At 37.0% G+C, this 13,231-nt stretch overlaps 1 protein-coding gene across 3 annotated transcripts in view; it reads left to right on the forward strand.

Moving 5' to 3' along the window:
• The window catches only part of ARHGEF12 (Rho guanine nucleotide exchange factor 12), a 70,753-nt gene that overhangs the window by 17,445 nt on the left and 40,077 nt on the right, over positions 1-13,231 (forward strand). Inside the window, exons 2-4 of one of the 3 annotated variants that reach the window (XM_063311429.1) lie at positions 8,282-8,305; positions 8,623-8,711; positions 11,113-11,169. In XM_063311429.1, coding sequence (XP_063167499.1) covers positions 8,282-8,305; positions 8,623-8,711; positions 11,113-11,169 — 170 coding nt within the window. Of the gene's footprint in view, positions 1-8,281; positions 8,306-8,622; positions 8,712-9,960; positions 10,113-11,112; positions 11,170-13,231 lie in introns of those variants that run through there. The other 2 variants (XM_063311431.1, XM_063311430.1) reach the window with 2 other exon arrangements.

Consider the following 13,231-nt stretch of genomic DNA (forward strand, 5'->3'; position numbering starts at 1 on the left):
AAATAATATTTATCTTGGAAAGTCAGGAGGTAAGCTACCTTATCTCTTCTGAAATGTTACGTTCTGCCCATTCCCATTTAAATTTCCTAAAAGTTGAGAAACAAATATTGGCAAGATCTCTGTAATGTCAGATTCAATGAAAGTTGGGTAACACCAGTTTACAGAGCGGGACCTGAGGTGCTTGGATTACTCAACACGTAAGAGGAATTTAAGGAGTGAGGCACGGATCTTCCAGAACTGGTTCGTGTTTTTCTTCCTCATCACAACAGCTGTGCCATTTCATGCATTGGAACATAGTGAGAAACGAAGCGCTGAGCAACATGCTGACACAGGCTGATGTGTTTTCCAGGGAGCTGAAATATAAACAAAAGTCCACTATACTGCATAGTAACCTTTTCTAATACCACTTTGGTAATATTTTTAGATTACAAGTTTTAACAAATTGGACCATCTATCTTGGTTTGGCGTTGACTATGAAAATCGATACCTCTGTTCCAATTGTAATTATATTCTGCCGTAAACTAGATGTTCAAACTAAATGTTTGAGCATTGCAAGAAACAATGCTTATTCCCTCTTTCCTGCATTTGCTAATTGTTATTTCTGTCTTCCTTTTAGTTTTCTTATTCCTGACAGAAGTGTGGAGTAGTGTGACGAAATGACATTCACTCAGGCGGCCTTCAAAGCCCATTGTTGAAACTGTGTCACTAGAGTAGATTAAGGGAGCGTCTTGAGAAGGTCCCCTTCCCATTTTGTGCCTTTCTTTCTTCAGTTGCATAGATTCTGGTTAACAGAACTGCAGCCACCATACTGCCTGGGGCATGGCTAGAGTCTCGAGAAGATCTACATTAATCAAACACAGACAGACAGCGTAGCGTGAAGAAATTTCTTTCCTGCCAGCACTGCTCACAATCCTAATTAGGTTTATTGGGGCAGAAAAAGAAAACACGTCTCTCCGCTGCTCTCTCTCTTCCCCACATCTGAATTGGTTACATTGCTAGCTCCTCTTTGAACTGATCTGTTAACCTTTATTCATTCCCGCTTGCGAGAGGAAGGCCCTGATTCCGGAATATTGTTCCTAATGTGGTTATAGCTGGCAGGTGTTGATTTCTGAAAGACCTGCCTGGCAGGATAAAAGTAGCAGTAGGCAAAGAAATAAAATGTTCTGGACTAGAAAGTCACATAAATTCAGCAAGACTAAATGAGAAAAATTGAGGGAAGGGCAGGATTGGGAGCCTGGCAAACAGTCGGGTTGAGCATGGATGGAATTGGAATTGTGATCAGGTGAAGCCTGGATAGTGGAAAGAAAGCACTGGGAGGTGAGAAAGTGTAGTACTGGGAGGTGAGCTAGGAGCATGAGTTGGTATCTAAGTAAATGAGCCGTAGCAGGAGAGTTAGGAAACCTCGTAAGATAGAAGAAGGCCTTTAGTGGTGAAAGAATTACACGTTTTGATAAATCAATCTGATTACAGCCAGTTGCTGGAGACAAGACTGATTTGAGGTACTTCTCTTTCCTACACCCTCATTTTGTTCTCTGTTCATATGTCAACAAAATTTGAAACTAAGGCTGTGAGGGGTAAAACCTCTAATATCAAGTTTGTTGTTGTGTTTACTCATGCATTTGTAAATTAATACTTTGAACTTTGGTGAATTATCTGTATGTGAAGTGACAATATGTCCATCTTGTTCCAGAAAATGGAGAAGTGGACAGATCTGAAGCTGTTAGGATCACTGTGTAGCCAAATAAGAGAGATCAATTCCATTGCACCTAAGAAGGAAGATCCTGAAATGCCTGACCTTTCTCTAAAAAGAAAATGCATAAAAATACTGTAAAGCAAAATACTGTGGTTCAGTCTCTCCTGATCTAGTGCCCTGCTTGTTGGGGTGATGGCAGCTGTAGTTCAATTCATCTGGAGACTATTGGCTTGAGGTAGGTTGTTTCATACCATTTCATAGCTTTGATACCAGTTATCTTCTGCTTTGTGACGAAGCTTCTTAAGTCTGTTTTTAATTCATTTGTCCGTTCAGGATACATGAATGCCCAGATATAAAGCAACCTAATTCTTTCTGGTAGGAATAGTTTCCAGAGGAGCAATATGGACACTGCCCTGTAATGTGTTTTGTTGCTCTGTTAACAGTTCATGCTGGGAGGGAGGGCTGATGAAACTCCACCTCCTTTTTCCTGTCTCCCAACGAACTGACTAAAAGCCTTTTCAGGAATTTTAAAGGATCTCTTTAAAGACAGCATCAAAACCAGATAGGTAGCAGATTTTTGTTTTGTTTTTTAAGATTTGGCCTTAATAGGGAATGACCTTTCCTGGATAAATTTAGAAGACCAGGTAAGCAAAGTCTTTGTTTCCTTGTATATGATGTAGTAAAAAAGGATAGGATATAGCTTATCCCGAGTACAATGGAAGGCAAAAACACATATGGTAATATTTGTATTCTGTGCAGCTAGGTTATAATTGTTCATTTGCTGTTTTGGGGGATGTGGTTCCTATTTTGTAAAAGCATATTTTGCTCTTGTTAGCCTCAGTTTGAGAACAAAGCTTTTGACAGCCAAGAAAGATGTCTTGCATGAAGGAAGCAGGCAGTAATTCTGTTCTGTTGATTGGAGATTCTGAGCTGAATGCAAAGCTTTATCCTGCTTTTTAGAAGTAGCTTGCTAGCTTTTGTGATTTGCCTTTATAAGTAAGGCTGGCTAATGTTTCTATAGCAGTTATTGTCCAGTGTTAGTAAATTATTATAGTGGTTTGAATATACTATTTCTCTTTATCAACTTTTTAAGAGGGAAATACTGTATTTAGTCATCAAAGTGGCTAATTTAATAGGAATGGATGAGGGAACTAGGAAAACAAATATTACATAATCTGTGATTTATTTTAATTTGACAATTTCTAAATTGGGCCAGTGGAGTTTTGCAATAAACTACTTCAAAGTGTGATTGCTGGCTGGGTCATTGTGTTAGATTATTGTTGCTTTTAAAAAGAAAATCAGGATTGGAGAATTATGTTGACAGTTTGTATATTTAATAGCGTTACTGATCCCGAATTTGAATGACTAATTTGAAAGGTTCCATTGTTGTCCATGTGTGTCATAATACTGCTGATACAAGGTTCTGTGATGCTTTGCGACAGCACGGGGAGTGCCTGTATCCATTTGCAGTTAGGGCAGTTAATGCATGGCTCAGCAGGTGGCAGCACCTGACTCACCTTAGCTAAGAAGTATTGGACCTGGCAGTATTTGGGTAGGAGGCCACCAGCAAGTACATTCAGGGCTAAACTGGGAATTTGAAAAAACCTCCCAGAAGTAGGTAATACCAAACCACATCCATGCTGTTGCTGAGAAAACTACATGAACATATGCATGAAGTTGCCAGGAATCAAACCTGACTTGAAAGAGGCTTCACGTTTATCTTTTCCTGTTAAGGCATTGAGGTTGAATTAGATACACTGAGCAAAAGGATGCTGGGAAGTAATTTTATTGAGTGGAAACAGAGGAAGCTGTATTCTTTCCTAGAGAAACAGCATTCTGGTTATTCATGTCTTTAGGTCAGGTGTCTAGTGTGTGTGTTTACTAGACAAGACATTATAAATCTTCACCTTTCAATTAGCAACAGCATACAATATTTTGTATTGCATAATATTCTTTCTTTAACTTTAGAGCTCAAATTTGAGATGAGTGAGAGACCATATGCTTTTTAAATGTCAGTTCCAGTATCTCCAGGCAAAACTAGATAGGGTGCCTGTGTCAAGCTTTAGTGAAGTGCCCCTCAGTGCCGAAAATACTGATCTAAATAGACCAATGATCTGACTTAATGGGAGCAAGATCCTGGGTATTATTCAAATGAAATAATATGTTCTTTATGTACATCTTAACAGTTTTTATTCTGGCATTACTGAAGCAGTATTGTCTTGCTTCTCTTACCTTATTTATCTTCTGTCTTCAAAATCTTTTTGTTTTATGTGTAGGTTATTCAACAGAACACTATATGCTATGTAATAAAATATGTTGACTGCAAGTAGAGAAATCAATCTATTTTGTGGCAAAATTTATATTTTAAAGAAATATCCTTTTTAAAAAGAATTGTTCAATTTTAAAATTAAGTTTAGCAAAGCATGCCCTCATGCATGTAATAAATATGTTCCGATTTAATAACATAAATAAAAAGCAACTTTTAAATTAAATCATCCAGTTTATATATCATAAAACAACCCACTATCCAATAGGAATCTCAGAAATTTATCCTTGGTACTTCTATTCTAGCCATATATGTTGGATTCCAATTTTCAGTACCATGTTACATATAAGATGAAAATACTTTGGGTACCAGAGAAATCTAATTGTTCACCTCCAAGTGCAGTCTGAAATGATCTTAATGTTTCTTGCACAGATTTGAAGTAGAAAATCTGAATAGCTGTTTAATGATGTCTCTTACTAGCAAAGCATGTGAAATGCAGCTAATTGATGCAACGGTTAGAATTGCTGTAAGCTTATTGGGCTTATTGTAGTTATGACTGTGGTAGGTAACATAAACAGGTGCTTTATATCAAAACAGACCCTTGATCCACCTAGCTCAGTGTTGCCTATTTTTAGACAGGGTTCTTTCCCAGTCCCTCCTAGAGACACTAGGGATTTAGAATCTCCTGCATCAAAAGCAGGTTTTCAGTCATTGAGTAATAGAGCCTTTCCTAGATTATTCAGATTATCTCTGCATGCAAGTTCATATATTTTTGTTGTTTTGAAACAAAGATTCTAGGTAGAACTTACATTAAGCATACTTGAATTTCAAATTATTAAACGTAATTGATACGCCTATATGCATTACCTTGTCTTCCAGTTTCTCTAAGTCATAATTACAGAGCCAATCTTGTACAATTGTTTGATTTGCTCAAGGCTATTATCTAAAATACTACATAAACTAATGTATTCTCTGTCAGTAGACTAGGGACTGTTCTCAGCATAACTTTATTGGTTCAGAATTTCAGATTTTACCTAACCCAGCTGTATCCTAGTCTCTAGAAATCTATAAAATGGAAATCTTCAATGCCATAGTGCGTACAAGTAATCATTTACAAATTAAGAGTAACTAGGAAACCAGAAGTGAGTTCTGTTTGGTAAGTTCATTATGACTAAAGTAGTTTGCTACCCTGTTTATAGAATGAGTTACCAATGGTAGAAATGAATACCTTTGGGAAGAACAGTATTTGGTAGGGGAGATGTTTGGCATTTTTTGTTGTTTTTAAAAATCCTTTTTCCTAAGTGAGCACAAATTCTGCAGCAAGTTAAGCCTTTGACAACACCCTGGCTCCAACTTACAGTGCAGCACAATGGCTACATTTAGTATAGTTGCTGGGGAAGCCCTCCTTTCCTGCTGCTCTTGTAAATGCAGTTCTTTCTCTGTGAAATATCCTGACATCAGCTTTTGGAAAAATCCAAGGACTAGTGTCATGGAACAGTGCTAAAGAGCTTGCTTGAGCAAGGACTGAATGGCTAGACTGTAGCTGAAACTTCAGTAACTAAACTCTTACACTTTCACTGCATTTATACTTCATTTGAGAGCCAGTTTGGTGTAGTGGTTAAAGGGACAAGGCTAGAAAGTGGGAAACAATGAGTTTTATTCCTGCCTTAGGCCTGAGACCAGCTGTGGAACTTTGGGCGAGTCTCTCTCTCTCCGCCCTAGGAAGAAGGGAAACCACCTCTGAAAAGGCAAACAAGACGACAACAGTATGTCCAGGAGTCAAGACTGACTCAAAGGCAGAAAAAAACAAAACAAAAAACACCAACTCTCTTCCTAATATAGACTTTAATCCATTCAGGGTTGATTTCAAAGAAAACCAACATTGCATTTGATACGGCAATCTATATATGATAAACAAAACATGTTTTGAAAAATGTTTTTTTTTTAAATCCATTCAATCATATCCAATTCTTGGACACTGCCTGGACCAGTCCCTGCAGTCTTCTTGGCAAGGTTTTTCAGAAGTGGTTTGCCATTGCCTCCTTCCTCGGGCTGAGAGAGAGTGACTGGCCCAAGGTCACCCAGCTGGCTTTAGGGGCTGGGACTAGAACTCACGGTCTCCCAGTTTGTAAGCCTTAATCAGTACACCAAGCTGGCTCTCTTGAAAAATGTTCTGTTTTATAATTTGTTGAGTAAGATCTAAAGTTCGAAATTGGTTGTAGAAAAGTTGGTGGAATATGTTGTGCAAGGTTTGAACTACGTTCAGACACTTTTCTGTCTCCAGCTTTAGTCCTCCCTGAAGAAAAGAAGATAAATACTGTACATGTAGGTGATGCAAATAGTACCATCTGATGTGGTCATCTCAGATAATTTGTAAGGACTGTCAGTTGGCTGCCTCTGATCTCCTGTTTTGATGGCAGTGCTAGTATCACAATTTGCAATCCCCCGTATCGATTTTGGTATATATAGATTTTGCACAGCTTAGTTTTGCTTAATCTTAGTCATGGCTATCTCTGCTTCTTTAGTTCACTGGTATAGTTATAGGTAATACAGAGAAATTTTGATTTTCAATTTAGTATGGCATGAGAAAAATGTACTTTTTGTAAAAATCATCACATAATTTCAGTGTGATAGAATTTCTTTTGTAAGGCGTTTCCGTTGAATAAATACAAAGCCACTTCGTAATGAGAGTGGGATGATACACTGTTCACCTAGGTGTAGTGCATTTTTAAAAATAATATTTTTTAAAATAAAAGTTGGTTAATTTTAAAAGAAGCTACCAGAGTTTTTCTAAAGTAGTTACACCACAGTGGATACCAGTTTAATTTGGTTTATGGAATGCATACATCTGAATCTTTTATTTTACACTGATATACACCACCTTTTTAATTTCTGACACTATTCAGAGTATCTTACCCAGTTGTATTGGAACTTGACAGGCTGACAGATGTGTGGTATCAGGTTGTGTGGTATCAGGAAAGATAGTCCACTGGTAACTCATTCTCCATGGTATTTTGATATAAAACCATGTATTCAGCAAATAATCAAGTTCTGTGAATAATATCTAAATCATATGAGGAAAAATATTTGCCTTTTGTATATGTTCTGTCTGTGTGATGGCATATTAAAGTTAGGGCTGGCTTTTATTTAAGTGTTATTTTGGTCTTCCTCTGTATTAAGTAATAGCGTTTTACAGTGGAAAGGAGAAATTAATGTTCTTAAGTCCTAGTCTTCAAGGAGTAGGCAGTGCATAATAGCAGTTTGTAAGATTATGTGTGGTTTCCCTGTAGTTATCTCTGTCTGCTTTGGTTTCTTTACTCCTTTTTGTTCCTCCCTCCCCTTCAAGATGCATTAAGAGAGAGGAAAAAAGAGAGACTGGGGAAATCTGGCTTGCAGCCCATAAGCTTCTGAGAATCTATCCCAGAAATCCTTTTTAAAATTTGTCCCCTTGACATATGCATCATTGCTTGGAAGCTAGAATTCTCATGTAGAAAGATGGAGGCTAAGGAAGAATAAGTATGGAATATATTTTCCCAGTAACGCATTTCTGAGTGTTTATCTCTAAATCTATGAAAAAAATCTGCTCTAATTTTTAGTAATAGAAATGAGAGAGATGCTATAAATGCTAATGCTGGTTTCATTAATAAAGTTTTTTTTAAGCTTTGAAACGAGGCTGCTTGATTGCATTGGCTAATAACCAATTTTCAGTTGAGAGTTTTTGATAAAATGAAGTGACTCAATTGTTTTTGTGTGCAATAGATTCTTAAATACTTTTCTAATAGGTGCTTTAAATACCTTAAGGTTCAATGTATATTTGTTAAAAATTATTGTATTGAATTTAGGGGTAAATCATTACATAGTTTGTTAATGGACAGAAGACTGAAGGAACGACTGAACTACATACTAGAATAATATTCTTGTGATTCAAGTCCTGATGAATTTAACGCTATGCCTCGTTTTAGGAGTTCCTGTAATTGTACCACAATGGTTGACTTCAATAGCTAGAAGAAGTATTAATCATTTGCATATGGAAAAAAGGAATAGAATATTTCTATTCTACCTGAAAGAAACCTTTATAGATGTTGTGTAATAGAATAGAATCCCATGAGCAGATCATGGGATTAAAGTCTTCCATGTTTCTTTAGTGATTTTGTGGGAAACCAAACAACAGTTCAAAATGTGCATCTGAAAAAAGAAGGAATAAAAGTGATTATTAAGTTAAATCCTTAAATCTATTATGTGAAGGCTGGCATTAATTTCCTGTAATCTGGAAAGAATTTATATGATACTAACTATTTTTATTTATTATTTTTACTTCTCAGGTTTCCCCTCAAAAAACCTACAAGGTAAGTTTCTAAGGGTTTGACTTTATCTACTAAGAAAGTTCTGGTTCCCCCATCTTACAGTAACCCACCAAAAAAACAGTTTTTGGATACATCTAGCTATACCCAAAGTTCCACTAACCAGGTTGACTTATCTGTGATATAGGAAATGAACCATGGATTCCTGCCTTTGGTATGGGTAGATTATTTTCCAGCACAGAAATAATATGGAAAATCAGCACATATTAATTAATTAGGCTCTTAAGATTAGGAAAATTAAGTTTAGCTCAGTGTATATAATGCAATAAAAAAATTACTTTTTTCTTTTTGTTTGGCTTCAGGCATGGCAGCATTCTGAGCAGAGAGTCTCCAGCAGACAAGAAGCAGAAGGTTGAGCGCTGCATTAGCGCCCACGATTTTGACCCAACAGGTAGAATCATCTTCACATCCCAAATAACTGTCCAGATCTTCAGGTTACAGAGCTTTGAAATTAAAAAGTTGCCTAAGCTCTTTCACCAATATTATATTCAGAGGCAATTGCAGGGTTTCTTTTTTTTTTTTTTTCTCATTTTAATTGCATAATATTTTTGTAAGTGTTGCAAAGTATTGCACAATATTTCTTATTACTGTGTTCTTTAGGTGTATACTTCTGGAATTGCATAATAAATGAGACTTTTGTTTGTTTTAAATCTACCTAGAAGGTTGAGGCCAAGGTAGGAAAGTATACATCATCCATTAGAAGAGAGATCTTTGAAGTCTTATGGGCAGATTATTCTAGTGGTATATTTAGTTTCCCCTGTGTTCTTATTTTGATTCGGGTAGAGGCTCTGGTGGCTGCTCTTGTTTTCGCTTTAGATGGAACACTAGTGTGTGAATGTAACACCCTGTAGCACACTTTCTGCACTTAGGAACAGAGCCCTTTGTGGCTTCTTTAATTATTAGAAAATCCAGCTTTGTTTGAGTGTAAAGCTTCAGGAAACAGTTGTATAAAATACATCCAAGATTTGTGAGCTGCATTAGATTATGCTCATATGCCTGTGATTATACTCATCTGTGTATGTGTGTATGTATGTGTGTATATGTGTGTGTGTGTGTGTGTGTATCTCCTTTGAATTAATAGGGATCAATAGCTATTAGCCTTGATGGCAGTGTTATTGCCTCTGAAGGCCATCTGCTGGGAGACTAGTGGACTTCCTTGGCAGTTGGTTGGCCATTATGAGAACAGACTGCTAAGGCAGACGAGCCAGAGGTCTCATCCAGCAGGTCATTGCTTATTTTCTTAATGAATAAGCCGTGTTATTAGCAATCAGCCCATGTGGGCCAGTGTAAATGAGGTATTGCACAAATTTATATTTATTTTTCAGGCTTCTTCTTGATCATACCACAGCTGTTTAAAAAGTACAATGTTGTTCAGTTTATCTGTGTTCGGGAATTCCTTGGGGGGGGCTTATGCTCCATTTTCTCTTCAGCGTCTGATACTGCCTGTAGATAACCTACTGGGCTAGATGGATTGTACTATCTGACAGTTTGCCTATGGAGCAAATACTTAACATTACTCAGCTCTGGAGCCGAGGAGTGTTTTCTTCTGAGTGAAATTGCGCTCAATTACTTTATATTTCTATCAACTTTAACTGGACAGACACATTCATTTTCTTTCTTTTGTTTCCCTATACTTGTAGACCATCTGTATTGCATTCAGAGTCTAATGCTGTCTTGGAAATTAGTCTGCATGTGAAGGTTCCACCCACCCCAACCTACTAACCCAGTGACTGACTGCTGTATGCTCCTAACTGTGTGACTGGCTTGCGGGCGAACCTCTTGGCCCCACATGGTGTGTTGCTCTTCGTTTGTGCAACTTAGCTATTCTGTCTGTTATTCTCCAAGAACGTACCACAAACGAGAATAACTTTGAAGAACGCAGCGTGTGATACAGGAAGATGCATAATTACAGAGAAAGAACATACTGTATTTGGACCAAATGTTTATACCTTCTCTTTGCTGATACTTGCTAGATGAGATCCTGGAAGTAGGTCTTTGGCTTGAATTTTGGAGAATTGGCCATTCCCTATACAACATAATGTAGCATTTCCCCATCTATAACATAAAAAGAACACTTAGAGTTTGGCTGTGAGGATGAGTGCAGTACGATCTTCTTAAGAGTTGGGTTTTTGATATAAAAGTAGCCAATATTTCCTTCTTTTGCCAAATTAGTGCAGTTTTAAATGGACACTAAAAAGAATTGAAATAAGAATAGTGAAAGAAATGAAAATATATTCTCATATGTTAATGTGGCCCTACAACATTGTGATTAGGGATATTCAGAATCCTTTGACCTGTATATCCCAAGAAGGGATGTTCTTCAAGCAGCATGTTGTCCCTAGCTATTTCAGGGATGGGGAAGAATGTATTCTCAAAATAACTAAGTTCAAGGCTTTTTCGCCATTCCCAATGTGGCTGGGATGGTTCAGTATTGAGTATTTTCTGGGTACCATTGGCAATTGTAGGGCTTTATATAAAAGATTGTGCATTATAATTTTATATATATCTAAAACATCTTTTCCAATTACTCTTTGCTATAGAAAGGAGGGAGCTTGATTATGATGCCTTCTTTTTTCTTACTGGAACTTTACATTTGGTGTTATCTATATAGTCAACTGCTGTTATTTCACATTCTGATTTCAGATATTATCATCTCTGTATGCTCATATCTTTTTTGTGTTTTGCACGAATTAACCCAATTATAGTAATCATTTTATTTTTTAATGAATTTTTTCCATGTTGGTCTCCATATTTCCTATATCTCTTTCTCCTTTTCTCCTGCTTTCGTGCAGATAGCTCCTCCAGGAAGACAAAGTATAGCTCAGAGGAGAGTAGATCCGAGACATATGGTAAGCTGAAGCAGCCACTGTAGCCTTGTGCCTTTGTTCAGTCTGTCCTGTTCAATTGTTCTGTGTGCCCAAGGCTTCTGCCTTTCCCTGCTGTGCATGGCTAACTTTGCGTCAGGGGAAAGGACTGAGCTTTCAGTGTGGCTTAAATGTGCAAGCTTGCTGGTGGATACTAACCTGTATAGCGAATATTAGATGTTCTTTATATTGTCTTCCAGTCTCTAAATGAAACCTTTTCTTTGCGTTAGAAAGTTTGAAGAATTGGCACAAACTAATATATAGGTAAAACAGTTTTCTGAAAGTGTGGAGTTGTACTCTGTGGAATATGATAGCAATTTGCTTAAAGAAAGGGACAGTCTTTTCGCTTTTTAGCTTCTTGACCATCACCTGCTGGAATTTTCTATAGGTATCTCTTTATCATATGAAATATTTTAAAAATTCCACAGAACTGTGTAGGATGGCATGATGGCTTTGTAGCTATAATATGAAACTTCATTTAATTGCATGGTAGAAATCTTTATAGCCTGCTTTAATCTTCGGTCTGCTACTACTTACCCTGTGAATAGTTGGATATATTTTAAATTGATACATCCAAAGCTGTTAAGATTATTGCTCACAACAAATTCCCAAAGATTTCCTAGAATTTTTTTTTCTTCAAAACTGTATCTTCTTTATGGAAGATAAAATGTTTTTAAAATAGATACAGAGATAAGATGGATAAGGAGCACCTACAGTGAAGGCTGCAGATACATCCATAAAAGAAATCTTAGCCATCTCTTTAAAAAAGTAATAATAAAAACTCTCTGTGATAGCGGGTGGGTCTGATTTTATTTGACTAAATTCCCTTTATGGGAATGTATTCCTCTCCTTTGCAGCTATTTGCACATTTTTCTGCTGCATTCAGAAAATCCATTTACATAGCATTTTAAGTAATAGCAATGCAGTTGTATTGCACAGAGGGGTAACTACTGGTCTTAGTCTTTCCTAATGTACTACTGGGAGAAACCACTGCAAAGCAGAATTTTTCTTATGAAGTAACTGATATGTCTTGCTTACGGGAAATATGTGGTGTGCCTGTTAGAATGTATCTATCATGTGTTTTCTTTGTTGTGTGCTCTATCCTGACTTTTCATGTATGTGTAATAAAGCATGACTTCATAATGCAAGCCTTGTTTCCTCTCAGACTTCCTGCAAAAATTCTATCTGTTCAGTTACAAGTTAACTATGAAAGCTCCACTCCTTTCTTTGCATTGCCCATTTGCTTTCCTAGGTTGCTGCTTCTCCCCCTCTTCCTCCTAGCCCTGAAATCTGTGTGGAAAAGTTTGCAGTATTTGCTTTGGACAGGACAAGCTATTTAAGAAGCTTCCAGCAGAGACTGCGGTGCTTTATACTGCTGATGACTGCAGTCTTTCTGCTCGCTTCTGGACATTGGGAAGGAAATATCTGAAAAGTGTCAAAGGGGATTAGAGGTGTGGCAGTTACCTTTTTGAGGTGAAAACGGTTGCAATTCCTTTTCTGAATGAAAGGTCCATAGTCCTTGATTGTTGTATGGAAAGAGGTGTAAAGTAAGTAAGGAATACTGTACCATTTTAGCATGATGAAAATTATAAGATCAGTCTTTTTTCAGTCAGATATTTCTTAATATCTGAAAGGATGATCGTGTTTTATATTTACTCTAGAATGGCTAAATGTTCTTCTTTCTGAAGAAAGAGATCTGCAGCACGGTCCAGTGCCTTTACCTTGAGTCTATATTGTTTGGTAATTATCCTGGCTTGCGTCTCAGGAAAAGTAATTTTAGACAGTTAAATGCTTCTAGGAAGGCAAGCACATTGTTACAAATACTGGACACCATGAAAAGAAAAACTGAGGTTCACAAATCTCCTGTACATTTGCTTGTATTATTTTCCAGATTGATAGTGCCTATTCCATTTCACTTATTTAGGCCTTTCTGTATCACAGCTATAAGTAACAAATACACTTTAAGCAAAAAATACACTTTAAAATTTTTAGTTGTCCTGCTTTTATAACCACAGCATGATGTGATTACTTTAATATCAAGACATGG

Source organism: Candoia aspera, chromosome 9, assembly GCF_035149785.1.
Source record: "Candoia aspera isolate rCanAsp1 chromosome 9, rCanAsp1.hap2, whole genome shotgun sequence".
Lineage (NCBI taxonomy): Eukaryota > Metazoa > Chordata > Lepidosauria > Squamata > Boidae > Candoia > Candoia aspera.